This window comes from Ctenopharyngodon idella, chromosome 14 (genome assembly GCF_019924925.1).
Source record: "Ctenopharyngodon idella isolate HZGC_01 chromosome 14, HZGC01, whole genome shotgun sequence".
Lineage (NCBI taxonomy): Eukaryota > Metazoa > Chordata > Actinopteri > Cypriniformes > Xenocyprididae > Ctenopharyngodon > Ctenopharyngodon idella.
This window is the reverse complement of record NC_067233.1, coordinates 29,273,602-29,289,753: the sequence shown is the minus strand read 5'-3', so window position 1 is coordinate 29,289,753 and position 16,152 is coordinate 29,273,602. Positions and strand designations below refer to the sequence as shown.

At 37.1% G+C, this 16,152-nt stretch overlaps 1 protein-coding gene across 8 annotated transcripts in view; it reads right to left on the bottom strand.

The window, feature by feature from the left end:
* gria3b (glutamate receptor, ionotropic, AMPA 3b) overlaps nt 1-16,152 on the bottom strand; it is a 135,101-nt gene that overhangs the window by 12,922 nt on the left and 106,027 nt on the right. For all 8 annotated transcript variants that reach the window (XR_007924950.1, XR_007924949.1, XR_007924948.1 and 5 more), the window contains exons 12-13: nt 14,672-14,870; nt 182-429 (exon numbers count right to left, since the gene is read on the bottom strand). Coding sequence is in view for 5 of the 8 variants with exons in the window: in XM_051860813.1 (XP_051716773.1) it covers nt 182-429; nt 14,672-14,870 (447 nt within the window). In the remaining 3 variants the exon portion in view is untranslated. The remainder of the gene's footprint in view (nt 1-181; nt 430-14,671; nt 14,871-16,152) is intronic.

Genomic DNA, 16,152 nt, shown 5'->3' with positions numbered 1-16,152 from the left:
AGCATCATTGTGAATCAAATAACAATCAAAATGCATTATACCGTTACCTCTTTGTCAAAATAGAGGGGGTTTGGGGAGGGAGGGGAAGGGGAAGGGGAGGGGAGGAAATGACAACACAGGACATCAGGGTAGGTGGAATACTATAACAACATGGAGAATATTGTTATATTATTCCACCCACCTTAATGCTGAGCCTTTGGGGGTCGCCACACCATAGCCCTTAGAGTCCAGATTGCCGCCCACTTTCATGGTGTCGCAGGGCTTCCTCTGCTCAATGTATTCGTTCATGGTGGATTCGAGAAGAAAGGCGAATTTGCCCTTCGACTTTCGTACCCGTGCCACTCCGTCCGGTGTGGTCTTGGCGAAGACGGAGGGCTCGGCCGATTTCATGTACGACCACATTTTTTCATACACTGCTATTTTTGAACGCTGTGCAAAGGAGACAAAAAAACAGACATAGGGCCGTATATCATTACACATGAAGTGCACAAAGATCATGTCAGACAGATAAACAGCAAAATGATAAAGAATTACAGACATCAAGTGTTTAGTTCACAATAAGTTTGCTGCTAATTAGCAGTATACCGAGTATGGTATACTTGCTCTAACTTGTTCTGTCAACAAAAGGAAGACGTTTCCTGAGTTCACGCAACTGTGTAGCGTATGAAGTTTTGTCATCCAGCATCGGAGTCTGATAGCCCCTGCCTTCAGCTACATAAATTAAAGCTGTGACAGTTGAGTGCATGAACATTCCACACTTTTTTCCCTGTTAATTAATTTGAAGTGCACTTTTTCATGTTAGAACACACTAACACTATTTACACACACACAAAAAAAAGGCAAGAATAGTACATAAATTGGGAAGCACATCCAGTGTATTAGCTTGTCATTAGCTTTGTATGCTAACCTATAACAAATTTAATTTGCAGTTGTGTGAATGTGAAAAAGAAGTGAACCAAAATGCTTTGCATTCCCATTGCATGCTCTCCACCTTTTTCCTGAAAGGGAAAGTCTCACCTGACTCATCCTGGAAAATATTTCTGGTCATCATATGGAAATCATATAGATCCATGCCCAAGTGGAAAAAAAGTACACTTCCATAATATACTTAAAGTGCTCTATTTCCGTGTACTAATTTTGTACTTAAAAAACTAAAAATTGTTATTTAGTACTTCTTAAGATAATCTAAGTGTACTCAACTGTGCTATTTTGAGACACCATGAATATGAACTAAAATATGCTTTTAACATCTCTATTACAAAATACAGTTACCACTTGTAGTACACTTGAACCCATAGTGTGCTACAAGTGGTAACTAAATACATTTTTTTAAATACAGAGATAAAACCATATTTTAATTCCTATTCACGGTTTCTCAAAATAGCACAGTTGAGTACACTTAGATGTTCTTAAGAAGTACTAAAGAAGAATTTTTAGTATATTAAGTACAAAATTAGTGCGCGAAAATAGAGCACTTTAAGTACATTATGATAGCGTACTTTTTTTTCACCTGGGTAGTGCCGACACATTAACACATGACATGTCACAATGACTGGCAGTGCCTCACCTGTCAAAGCTGAATGAATGGCTAGATGATATGAAGCGTTCTGAGGTTAACCACATTGATAACAGGTGAGCATTCATATCCTACATACTGTACAGCATACAGCTCCAGATCATAATGAAGTTCAGAGGGCTTTTTGTCCAAAAATGATAAGAGCACCCTTATACCTTCAGTTATATTAAACTGAAGCTCTGCAAGCCATGCTCATTTTCTCTCATCAGTCTTTGCCATAGAATGCAATTCAGGATTTCCTTCAGTTTATTGCCATTGTTGTGCAGCCAACAACAGCACAGCTTGAACCTGAGCTCATTTTTATTTGAAATAATATTCAAAAAGTTTGTTTAATTAATTTAGACACTCTTTTCACCCATTATTAACATTTGTTTCTAATTGAGATCGGAATAGTTCAAAGGACGTTGGAATCTGTCACCGCTCATTGGTTGCTCCGGAAAAAGCTGGATAAACAGATCAGCAAAGCTGACTTATTGGATAATCTGGGTTGATTTGCAGTGTTTACGTATAAGACAAAATTCTTGCGAACCACTTGGAAGAACCTCTGAGGACTAAGGCTGACAGAAACATATGTTTGCTTTATACAAGCTTATCTTTACACTGTCCACCAGCCATCACTGATAATGCTCGCTAACTAGTCCACTACTTTTCTGGAATGAATAGTCAGTTAGTTAAAATAAGCAGCTTATTAGCCCTATACAGAGGTGTCCAGTTTCAAAGCAGTAGGGTTTTAACAAGGCCAAATAGTCAGTGCCTGAGCTGAAGGTGCAATAACTGCAGAATTATTTAATGTGTCAAGGGGAACATAAATAATGACAGCATGTGCCAACATAGAAAACTGCATCAGCAAAAAAGTCACAGCGGTTTACTTCCAGAGCACCAACAGGAACAGATGGGCACTTCGTAGGATCGTTGCTAAATGGCACAATAATAGAGCCTTAAAAATCACCAAAGAGCTAAAAAAGTTTATGGCAGGGCTATTATACAGACCCAAGACATGGGAAAACACACATCTGGTGAATGGAGAATTAAACCTGAGCAACTAAAAAGAAAAAAAAAATGTCCAATGGCATTTCTTACATCTGGACTGACTTTTGTTTAAATAAAGTCAAAGGATGGCTTCAACCCATAGTATCTGTTGGAAACTGTTAAATGTGATGGTGGATGTGCAATATTATGTGCTGTTTTATCATGGGAGTCATTATATCAAATGATTGTTGTGTGTGATCATATAACAGCTGAAGATTATGAGGCTGTTTTTACTGCTGCATCACTATTCCCTCATGATATTCCCATATTCCCTCATATACACATCAAGACTATATAATAAAGACTAAGATGGCCTTCTTCATTATTACATATAATCACTGAAATCTTATGGGATGTTCTGGAGCTATAAAACATTCTGTTTATTTCATATAACTTATCCCTCTCCAAAGAAAATAGTATTATTTTGCTAATAATGGGACACTAATTTGTAGGGAGTTTCCTTCTGTTATTTGTATTCTTCCTGTACAAACCAGATTCTTTTGGAGCACAAACACGAGTCAAACCCAACAAGGTCACAGCTAGGAACTCCAAAGGCATTAAATATAGTGGGATTTTGTCATTATAAGTGATAATATGAGTGCTATTAACTGTGAATCAAGACAACAACTGAACACAAAGCCCACAGTTTTCACATAACTGTTTGTATTAATAATGGATACATCACTATCCGTAATTAAACTGCTGTCAAGTGAGACTAGCATCAAGGTTGATAAACAACTGAATTATGATGAACATACTCAGAAAGGTGTACCAACAAAGTTGGCAACTCAATAATTAGATCATATAAATACACATCACATTTTACTATGAGCACAATAAATATTGTATTAATGAGTAGAATGTCAATAGTAATTTACGAAACTCTAGTCTTTGAGACTGTTCTTCACTCATTTAAAGTTCAAAGTCAGGCCAAAGACATTAAAAAGATGATTTTCTGAAGAGCAGTTCCCCATTAGTGTATATGACAAAACTAGCTCTGCATCCCAACAGGCATTCCATCTATCCTAAATAGTATTCAAGGTGATAATTGGTGCTTCATAAATCATAGTACATTGAAAAAAGTGTCAAAGGTGCAGGATATGCCCCAAAACTGTCTTACTACTCAGAAGTATACACTTTCCCATGGGTGTTACCAAAGCTGAATATAGTATTCAGGAGTACAAAGGTACCTTATCTTCTTCTTTTTAATATGTTTATGTGGTAATACCATGTGTTTTTGGACAATTACCATAGTAGTACCATTATATTCTCTGATGTCCCTTGTCAAAAAAAAAGTACACATTAGCATACTTTTAAAAAGAGTACTTATTATAGAAATGATATATCTTAAGTGTGAATTTAATGTAATGTTTTCAACACTTAATTCCCTTTAAGTCGCTGTCAATGAAATGAAAATGTATTATAGTTTGTTTATATTAAATGCAATTAGTTTAACTTAAAGTGATAGTTTACCCAAAAATAAAAATTCTGTCATCAATTACTCACCCTCATGTTGTTCCAAACCCGTACGACTTTTGTTCAACTTCTGAACACAAATGAAGATATTTTAAATGAAATCTGAGAGATTTCTGTCCCTCCATTGACAGTCTACGCAACTTCCACTTTGACGCTTCAGAAAGTTAATAAAGTTTGTAAAACTAATCCAGGTTAGTCCAAATTTTCTGAAGATACTTGACTGCTTTATGTGATGAACAGATTGAATTTAGGCTTTTATTCACATTTAAACATTGATCAGCGAATATAAACAGAAGCTCATCTGAACCTGCTTGACGCACGAGAACAAACCTCTTCCGGAAGCTCAAACGTGTTGCGTAACACACGAGAATGAACCTCATTGGTTCTTGCACGTCAAGTGAACATGCTTGAGCTTCCGTTTACCACAACTGATGTGTGAGTTGATGAATGTTTATATGTGAATAAAAGCCTAAATTCAATCTATTTATCATCTAAAACGATCGTGTCTCTTCGGACCGTTTGGAGTAAACCACTCAATTAGACATGAGGGTTAGTAAATAATGACAGAATTTTAATTTTGGGGTGAACTAACTCTTTAAGAATGTTTTGACCCAGTCAGGTAAGACTTGTACAGCTTTATATGTAATTTTAAAATTACTTCTATTGTCTTTAAATGTGGTTAAAAATGTGTTGCCAAATGTACTGTCAAGCATTTATGGTAAACTTGAATTTAATGTAAGTTTTATTGAAGCTTTTATGTCATGTATTTAAATATAACCTATTTAATTTAAATGCAATATTGAATAACACACTACAGTTAAAATGATGTTATTCATATTCATGATAAGTTAGTCAACACATCAAAATAAGTGTAGAAAGAAAGATTATTAAAACATTGATTAAAAAGTACTTTAAAGTTATAACTGTTAATTTTACATTATTACAAAGTGCTCTTTTTGTACACACAAAGTGTGTTAAGAAATGGTCATGGAAGTGTACTCTAAGTACAGCTAAACAAAAAAAAAAATAAATAAAAATGAGTGCACATTCGACACAATTAAGCACACTTCTTTTTTACAAGGGGTACCTTGAAGGACCATACAAATGACAAAATGTTTCATATGATACATGTGGTCAAATCCAAACCCTACTGCCTCAACTATAATGGGAAGCGTTTAAACCTTCCTTCTAGGTGAGACAGTCCTACAATAGCAATTTAGGTCAAAAGAGAGTTGTTGCTCTGAAACTGTCTCCATTCTGCTTCAATATGTCACTTCAACTACTGAAGATGTGGGAATAAATACTGAGATAGAAGAGTAGAGACAGGGTGACTGCTCCTGACCGACTGCGAGAGTGACGTGAAGTCGAAAGCTCAACCATCCTCTCCTCCCTTCAGTTTTGGTGAGCATTACCGGAGCCTACATTGTACCGAGCTAGGGGTCATATCATTCAGCTTGCAAAATGAAAGTGTCACCGCACTGCAGATGTGCAGCCTGGCATATAAACTTCACTGAGTCGCTTAAAATGGAAAAGAAAGTGTTTACCGCTGCTCTTGTTCTACAGGGCCTTGAGAGGTTTAGGAGCAATGCTTCTGAAGACTGTTACCTCACTTTCAGGAAGACAGGTAGTTTTTAGAGAGCAGAATTAAACAGCTCTCAGTGTGATGACACGAGCTGCTGTGCTGTCTCTGTCTTGCGGGGGACAAACCTGCTGCTAAAGTCTGCTGTCAGTCGTGCCACTGAGCTGAGAAAATGCCAGACAGTTTGAGGATCTTTTCCTTTGTGTAGGGTATCACATTCTTTAATGGATCTCTGCAGTACCTTTGGTTCATCAAAGAACCAATAACCCTTTTTAGATATATAAGGTTGTCGAGTTGGTTAAACTGTAAGGTTCTTTTGAGATGAACTAAGTTTCCCATTGAATCAATTGGAATTATTAATGTCAATTATTCATTCAAATGAATTAATGAAAGGACAGACAGATGATAGATAGATAGATAGATAGATAGATAGATAATTAGAGTATATTCAGAATCATAACAACATGGTTCTAATACTGCTCTATTATCAGTGTATTAATCTATATACTGTAGCTGTATGTCCTGAGTAAACTTATTCCACACATTGCAGGCTGCTTTCATCATGCCCCTCTCTCAGTCTCTCCTCATATCTCTGTCCTCGCCACCGAGCTTATTATGGTGCTGTTCACATCCACCTCATATCGCCCGCTCCATCTCACTCTCCACTAAAGCTTTACTTCTGAATGATTTGGTTTGGAGACGGAACATATTTCTCCTCAGTGCACAGTGCTTTTTCTGCAGTATACTGCTTGAGTTGTTACTCACCTGGGAGCTTTACTCAGTGTACTAGGTGTGAATGTCATTGCATTAGATAAACTATTAAAAAGTGTGTGGTAAGAGTTATTAACTCACAATTGTCAGACATATCAGTCTGTTTTCTGGAGTTTTTGCCAGAAGGTCTTGAAAGTTCAATCCATGAGGTGCATTTAATTTCATGGTCAGGCATTTTGTTCTGTATAATGTATAAGGTTTAGTGCCCCTGTCCCATAATTCCTCAGCTGTGAAAGTGTTTCCATGCTTTGGGCAAACATTCTGGATGCAGCCTGTGGAGTTATGCATGATATATAGGTTTGGATTAGAAATAATATATATGCTCTGAGACTTCCTGAGCCTTTCCTGCACATTCAACATTCATTTGGGATTCAATTGTTGTAACATGTATAAAAGTTTAAAATACATGGAAGGAAATTTCACCATGGACCATCAGCCAGAGTCCACTGTTGACTCAGAGCCCGTGTCCTCCATGAAGCCAGAGCTAGATCAAATGCCAGAGGTCATATTTGTCCTAGTGCCTGAGCCCATCACGGAGTCTGTTCAAGTGCGAGAGCCAGCAACAATGTCCATCCCAGAGGGTGTATTAATGGAGATTGAGTGCATGGAATGGAGTCCTGCCCATACTCTCACCACTGAGGGTGTGCTGTGCCTGGTTCACAAGTAGTGGTATGATGATTTGAATGATGTCATTCCCTAAAGTCTCCAATCCCTGCTGGTCTGCCCAGCTTCAAGTCTCCTTCATCACCTCTGGTCCCGCCCCGCCTCAAGCCTCCTTCGTCGCAACTGGTCCCGCCCAGCCTAAAGTCTCCTTCGTCGCCACTGGTCCCGCCAAGCCTCAAGTTTCCTTCACTGCCACTGGTCCCCCCAGCCTCAAGTCTCCTTCATTTCATTAAAATGAAGATTTGTTGCAAGGCCTCCCAAACCCTCCTCCTCTGACTCCGCTGACTCCCTTCAGCCCCTCGGCTCCTCCTTCAGCAGCTCTGCTCAGCTGCTCTGATCTGCCTTGGGCTTTCAGGCCTACAGCTCCACCCTGGTGTGTTGATCCCTTGGCTTCACCTCGAGCCTCTGAGCCCTGGACTCAACCTCGCCCTTCCGACCCTTTGGCTCCACCTTGGCTCTACGCTCCCTCGGCTCCACCGTGGCTCCACCGGGCTCCTCCTTCCCTCCGGTTCTGCCATTGTCCTCACTTCCACCGCCTCTGCTTGGGTTTGCCCAGCCCCTGTCTCCACCTCGTTTCCACGAGCGTGCGACTCCACCTTGACCCTCCAGGCCTTTTGTGTCAACCTATATTATCTCGTCTTGTGAACCCAATATCGCGTCTCGTCTCGTGAGCTACTTACTATTCATTGTCTAATAAAAGTAGGTTTAAAGCACGTAATGCCAATTTTTCAGTCAGTATTTTCCATGACCTAATTTAAAGTGAAAACATTTTACTGTTTTAAAATACTGTAAATCAGTTAGGTAAATGGTCAACAAGTTGATAAAAAGAATAGAAAAATGTTATCTAACTCTTTACATTTGAGTTAATTAAACAATAATAATGTGTTTATTAGTGACAATGAACAAAGAACTCACTATTTGTATATAACCTATGTAATAACAATATAGAAACTACAATTGATAAAATATGAATTAACTAAAGTTTGCAAATTATTTTTTTAAGAGCTTTGTTTCTGTGTACTTATTATAAAGTGTTTTTTCTCTCAACAGTAATGATATGGTACCATGTCCAAAAAATGTCATGCCAGGTAATTCTGTTTGTGTGCCCTTGGGAAATCAATAATATAAATGTCTAAATTAACACTGTGACATTGAAGACACTCTTTTTACACAGCTTGTTTAACAGATGTATGCAAAAGTAGAACAGTAGTAGAATTACACCTTTATTACAATAGTATTTTACAAGTGTAATACTACTGTAGTCAACAAAAACTGGAGGGTAACACTTTATTTTGATGGTCCAACTGCATGTCAACTAGCAGTCATCAGAATATTAGTCGACTGTAGTATACTGTTAATAGACTGTTAGGTAAGGTAGTTGACATGTAGTTGCAATGTTACTTATAGTTAGTAGAATGTCTAAAGTGGACTATCGAAATAAAGTGTGTCCAACTGAAGTTGTGCGTATATGAGTATTGAATGTGGTGAAGTGCAGGCATCTCCTGAGTGAGTCAGCTGCTTTTCTTCATGTGAGAAACAGATGTGAGCACCTTGAGAAGATATTGATCAAGGATTACATGCTATCCACCACCGCATCACACCGCCTGCACACTTTCAATAAAACTGTTTGTGTTTTAGAGAATAAATATACATCAATGTCAAAAGAATCATCTCCATTGTCAGTAGGACAAACTGAATGTCACTTCGCTTTTTGAGATTTTAACAATCTCTCTATTGCTCTAAAAACTGTCAATGAAGAATAGCATTTTAACAGCCAGCTGAGCACTCAGCGCAGGAATAACCTGAACCGACGCTCTCAATCATTACAGATTCCTCAGGGCCACAGGCACAGTGATGGTTTTAAATATTAAAAAAGATTTCATGCACCATATCTGCTTTTAATAAATGTAATATTTTATCTCTTCAAGAAGACAGCTCTCAGTTAAATGTGACTGGACCATCCTTACTCAGTAAGGTAAGCCTGGAATATCTGAGTGCTGTTCTGTTAAAGGGGCTATATGTAGAATTCAGAAACCCTTGTTATTAGCGGCATCGGTGACCATTAAGTGAACTGCAGCCAGCAAATACATAACACACAAGAGACATAACGCACAAGCACACATAACTTACAAGAGACTGAGCGTGATTCAAGGCCCCGATATACTCGGGGTGAAATTCTTTTTCATTCTTTGCTTACAAGCAAAAAGTTGGAAATACCTTTGCAGCAATATAGCCTACTGTTAACGCCATCCACGCTGCTGAGAGCGACGTTTATATGAATATGCAACGTGATCTCATGAGAATACTTGTGTATTTTTACGTAAATTGTGGTTCTACCACACGTACATTTACTTACGTTTTCATACACACAAAAACGTACAACATTGATGTATTTAGAGGACTAAAACGTAAAAATACTTACGTATTAACAGCAATAAAAACGTAAATCATGTAATGTAAAGTGTGAATGTATATGAATTCCCATGTATTAATATTAAAATCGTGGCTTTAATGATTTAATGTTGTTTTTAGTCGAATTTATTGAAAGCAGTTTACTCATCTACTTAATATGAAATAACATTTCTGTTCGTGACTTGTGCTGCTCATTTCGGAGGATTGCATAATGTTAAACTACAATTTAAAACCTTATGAATAAATTTTCTGTAATTGTTTAACCATTTTGTAATATTTAGTTTGTTTGCTGTGCGACACAGAAGGCGTTTTCTCCTATGCAGTGACTGGCAATACAACCATAAGATACACCAAAACACAACAAAAATTCACAAATCACATCAATTTTATTTGTTCGCTGTACTCCCAATCTTTAGAATCCATATGTTTGTAAGGAACAGATCCAAATTCAGCCCTTTATCCATCGATCTTCATTTTGATTCTCAGCAACAGCGACCATCACAGTCAAAGGTCGCGCTCGTTATGATTCAAATTTGAAAGTAGCGCCACCCTCGAGAAGTGTTACGACATGGTTTATGGCACTGATATCAAACGCTCATTGGTTCTCACCTTCGTCACAGATTACGACATGCCGTGTTTCAGTGGATTGACATTTGAAATGAGTGTCGCGCCTTCACGGAGAGAAGCCAGATTCATCATATTTTCATGGATTAATAAGTTAAATTCTGCTCTGTACCCTATAAAAAACTATTACCGCCAGAGAGGACTATGACTGGAACTCATCATCATTTGAACTACTTTTGGTACCACTTTTGACATTTTCGCAAAAAAAAATAAATTATTGTGATTATGCTTGTTTGTCTGTCATTCTTTTATTTATATTAGTAGGTAGTTTAAAGAAATGGTTATGGGTAGGTTTAGGGGTAGGTGTAGGATTAGTTGCTCAAAATATCGTTTTAATGTTATATTTTTACTACAATTGTCATTTTCCTACACATTTCTGCCCATTATGTTTTATTCTTTTAACATTCTGTATAAAATGGGTAGGTTTAGGTTCGGGATGGGGTTTAGGGATCTTACATTTATCTACAAAACGATAAAAGGGAAATTATACATATATCTTTAAGACATGATAAGATTCGTAAATATTTTACTTTTTTTCGCTGTAAAAACGTAAGTATTTTTACGTTTTAGTGCCATAATTACGTCAATATTGTACGTTTTAGCACCTTTCTAAACGTACAAAAATGTACGTTTTGTGTCTTTGAAAGTTATGTATTAATACCTACGTATTAACAATGAGACCAGGCTGGAATATGTAAAGATGTGCTGCATGCTTTCCTCTCAATAACAAAATAAACACACAACAAAAATGACAGCGGTGAGAAAATAAAAGTTAAGAAAGCATCTGATCATAGCTCTGCTGTTCACTGGCATCATGTCGACAGATGAGGTCATTAAAATCACACTGTTATGACAGTTTTAAAATTAAGTATATTTGAGAATACTATATCTGACTATCTTTGCTTGACACATTGACATTAATATATGAAAATTCTTACATACAGCCCTTTTAAAGGTAACAAACACATTATTTTGGTAATTCATAATTATTTTCCAAAAATATGCTAAGAATTCAAATGTACTAGGAAAGATAAATGATGTGTGTACTTTAAAAGTGAAAATTAGAGTTTTAGATTTTAATTTAAATGAAATGAACGCATTATTACAGTAATTCTGGTCAATTCTTAAATTCCCCAAACAATTGATTAAATTTGTATTGTCCGATTGATGTATTGCATTGCATCAATGGATTTTTACAAACCTAGTATTTATTATATTATATGTATCAGTACATTAATATTGAAATAATGTGCAGTTGGTTCTCCGAGTGCAGAGTTGAGCCCAAAACACAAAAAGCCATTTTAGACTAACAGCTTTAATAGGAAATTCTGAGTAAACCAACCAAATAAATTAAGTAAATATTTGGAAAGGAAATAATAAACTTGGGGTTTGTGTCAAAGATGATGACATATGTCTCGCTCCAAATGTTGTGGATAATTTGAAACATCCAGCTGTTCTCTGCCGTATGGCTCTAATTAAACTGGAATGTGTTTCCTGAAAACAGATCTAAAGTAGAGCTTGAATATCCATTAATCAGGGTTTTCCCCCCCTGTCAGGTCTCTGTAATTTTAATTAAAGATCCCTTGGAATAGTCGTTCACACATGTCATTGGAAATCTGAAAGCTGTAGAGTGTAACTAGGACACTCATTATATAGAATATTTGAGATCCCAAAACCCCTGGGTTGTTGACTTGCAAACCTTCAATGACATCAAAGGCATGTCACCATGCAAACCTGCAACCGACAGGACAGTAAACATTCCTTCTGCTGGATGTGTGTGTAGAGCAAGCAGTTTAAGTATTACAGTATCACACAGATAGTTAAATTCAGCCCTAATTGCAATGTCAGTCTTGATGTGCTCATGGATGTATTGCTTACTTTATTCTCAATATCTTTCAAGTGTACTTTTTGACCCTCTGGGCTGCTTTTCATTACGCACAATTTGCAGGCCCAGGTAAAGCAACTAATTAAGGGTTTTGAGCTGACCTCTATGGCTATATGTGAGATTTGATTAGACTACAGAGACTCCTGCCTGCCTTTGCCTGGCTTCACTCTGACAGCTCGGGCTAACTCGAGGTTGTACACAGCACCTACAGCAATCATCTCCATTGACTTAATGACTACTTCATCAAAAAGGGCTGCATAATGCAGACCTAACTGACTTTGTCAGCTAAAAGAGAAGAATTTCCCTAACAAGCAGGTGTGGAAAAGGAATGGTTGCAGCTCTTTGCAGAGCTAGTGTTCCTTTTTGTTTGGTCTCCAACAACAAGCTCCAGGTGGCCACCCTGCTGTAATGAATTTCAATGCTGATCCAAGCTTACTTAACTGATGGTTAAGCTACACTACTAAACTTTGAGACTCCAAGGCAATGGAACATGGACAAAGTCAATTTACAACCCAGCTCACTGGAAAAACATCATGATCTTAATGCGGTACCATGTTTGAAAATAATATACCAACTATACTAAACCCTGACCCTAAACATAACCAAAGTTTTGCAAAAATGTAGGTAGAGGCATGTGTTTTTCTATTGAGCCTGGGTTTTAGGTGGATGTATGAAATTAGTCCCACATAAAATTCACACAGGTAATCTATCCAGTAAGTTAAGGTGCTTTCTCTATTGATGGTGTGGTAATTTGTGGGGTTGAGGATTGTTGTGTGGTGACTCACAGGATGGTAATGCAGAACAGCTTCTATCAGATAGATTGTTTTAATGGATTCATACGGTAACACTTTATTTTAGGGTCTTTTAACTAGTTGCTTATTAGCATGCATATTACTAGGATATTGGCTGTTTATTAGTACTTATTAAGCACATGTTAATGCCTTATTCTGCATGACCTTATTCTACATTCTTAATCCTACCCAATACCTAAACTTAACAACTACCTTACTAACTATTAATAAGCAGTAAATTAGGAGTTTATTGAAGTTGTAGTTAATAGTTTATATGTGTTCCCTATACTATTTACCATTCATACAAAACTTCATGAAATTAAATTAAAAAAAAAAAGGAGGGTTCTTTCTCCTTGTTTAGCAGTTCAACAGCATTTTCAACTAAGTAGAGTCTCTTTTCATCAGGCATGGTGTCTCCTTGATTGGCTGCATCTGGCCCCTCATTAAGTGGCAGTTTGGGGATTGTAGTTCTTTCTTGTTGGCCATCTTGTAACTGGCCTCAACGCATGGGATTCTGAGAGTTTTAGTTTAGGTGGAAGGCCGCCAACCACCTTACTGGGATGTACCTCCCATCTATACACCCTCTGGTGATGCCACAATGGCCAAGTATATCAATATAAAGTTAAAATATATCATTATATTATAGTAAATGAGTTTTTGAGGGCTCTTAAAAGTGTAGAAAATGCCTTTGAGGGGGGCAGGTCAGCCAAGCAGTTGCAATGAGATAAACAGGAATGCTAATCATATAGGTTTAATAGTAATTAATTAGCAAGGTAACACTGGCAAACACTACAATTCTCTGGCACTACTTCAACAGATAAGTGTTATGTTGAAAATGTTCTGTCAGCTCTTAAGAATAAAAAAAATAGTGAAGTCCATTTTGTAAATGAATCATTCAGTTTCTTGCAATGAATTGAATTGGTTAACAAAGTCTCAATCTGTTTGTGATTCAGTGTGAATCATTCGGATAGTTCAGTCACTCTGATTTGTTTGGAGTAGTTTTTCATGCTGTAAAACAACAGGATCCAAATGAGTGCTGGATGAAGTAAATATTTACCCTCAATCCACAAATACAAATTCTGCAAAAGTGTCAGGAATAAAGGAGGTCTTTATTAAGTTCAACACCTGTGTGTTCAGCTTGTTAATAGGCTTGTTCGAGACGCATCGACGCTGCACAGACCGATCGGCATATGATATCAAAGTATTGCGAGAGCGATTCAAAAGCATAAGGAGTCGTATGCTCTCCAATCGCTCTCGCGGTACTTTGATGTCATATGCCGATCGGCCTGTGCAGCGCTGATGCATCATGAACAAGCCTAATGACCCTTGAACATGTAAATCACAATTTTCCAACAAAAAACACAAATAGTACGCAAAAGCACTACAAAAAAGTTTATGCGTGCACTATTGTCATGTCAACAAACACAAACATATTCATTTTGAGGAAATGTTTTGTTTGTAAATTGTTCTTGAACTATGAGTCTTCAAAATAATTGTTACTTGGTTTGGTATTTCATCTAATGCAATGACATTTAGAAATGTTAAATGTGGCCTAAGTGTGTCTAGATCATTTTTGTATGCTATTCAGCTGTCCTGCTGGTCTTATCAACAGGAATATGAGCAAAAACTAACATGTAAATAATAATTAAAAGAAAGAAATGTTTGGCACTACTGAGACTGAGGCACTACAAATGGGAACCTTTTTTTCTTTGAGTTCTTTGTGATTACTGTAACTCAAAAACACAGCAACAACTAAAGGATGGATTCTGACCTGAAAGCTTGCACAGCAATTGAAGTTTGATGCATTTTAATTCAGCTGAAGATCAATGCAGAAATGTAGCTCTCTCAAGCAGTAGGAGACTCACCCTAAAGAACTCTTTGGTTGATCCTGAGTCCAAGGTTCCGTATGCAATCTCTGTTTGTTTGGCTAGATCTTCAGCGCTCTCTATGGGAGAGACCATCCTCTCCACTGTGAGGAAAGCAGCTAGGTTGGCCGTGTAGGACGAGATTATGATGAGGGTGAAGAACCACCAGACGCCTCCCACTATTCTGCCCGATAAGGACCTGATGCGCAAACACAAACATTTAGTCTTTGAATACTTTCCTGATGTTTCACACAATTGTAATCAATATCAACTTCACAAACATGCATTTCTGTACATATAGCGAAACGGTCATAATGATTTTACCAAGTAAGACATGTTCCTGGGTCAACATATTTTGTTGAACCTGGAACAAAAAATTTAGTCCTAACCCTTGTCCCTAAAATCAGAGGGAAGTGATAGGTGAATAACAGTGATGTAGAACTACCTAACCCTGGTTGTAAGCCTAAACTTGACATAAACTGTAAACTTGTCCCCCAAATCTGATTGGTTGATTGGAATGTTGTTCCAGTAACACGTTGTACCTGGTGAAATCACATTCACCATAGTGAAACACACATTAAACTAATTAGCATTTTCCTGTATTGGTGATTTAAGTCTAGCCCAAATTAAAGGAATAGTTCACCCAAAAATTATGTCGTCAATTGTCATCATCATTGTCTCACCATCATGTCATTCCAAACCCATAAAACTTTTGTTAATCTTCGAAACACATGAAAATATTTTTAATGAACCCTGTTCCTCCATTGAAAGTCTAGATAACAAAAACTTAGAAAACTCAATTTAATCAGGCTTTAATTCTAAATGCACATAAAGTGATTATGTCTCTTTAGAAGACTTGGATTAAACAGCTTGATTCATATGGATTTGTTTACGGTGTCTTTATGAGCTTTTTGGATCTTTTGAATTTTGGTTACCTGGACTTTCAATGGAGGGGCAGAAACCTCTCAGGTTTCATTAAAATGTCTTAATTTGGAGATTAACCAAAGTCTTATGGGATTGGAACAACATGAGGGAGAATACATGATGAAAGAATGATCATTTTTGAGTAAGCAATCCCTTTAAACCTAAAAAGAACATTAGATTAGGAAATTTGTTACAAATCAATTTAAAATGTTTTTGGTGTATTTGGTTATCATAGAAAAAGTGACTGCAATGTAAGTAGTTGGTCATCTCTATTCTTCATGTGTATCTCAACTGTAGTCCAGCACTGCTGCTGTATTTGTTCCACATTCATCCACTTCATTTAGATACATGACTTGCATCCTGGGCTTCTATTTAGCTACCTGGAGAAGCCATTTTTGCAAATGCAATATATTCACATGTGAGTATGGAATTTTCTTGCCTTGGGCTGAAGGGCAGTTTGGCCTTTAGAAGGCTGTATTCACTCTCAACCATGCGGATTTATAAAATACACATACAGAATGCAAATAACAAGTAGAAACTCTTATGGACTTGAATTT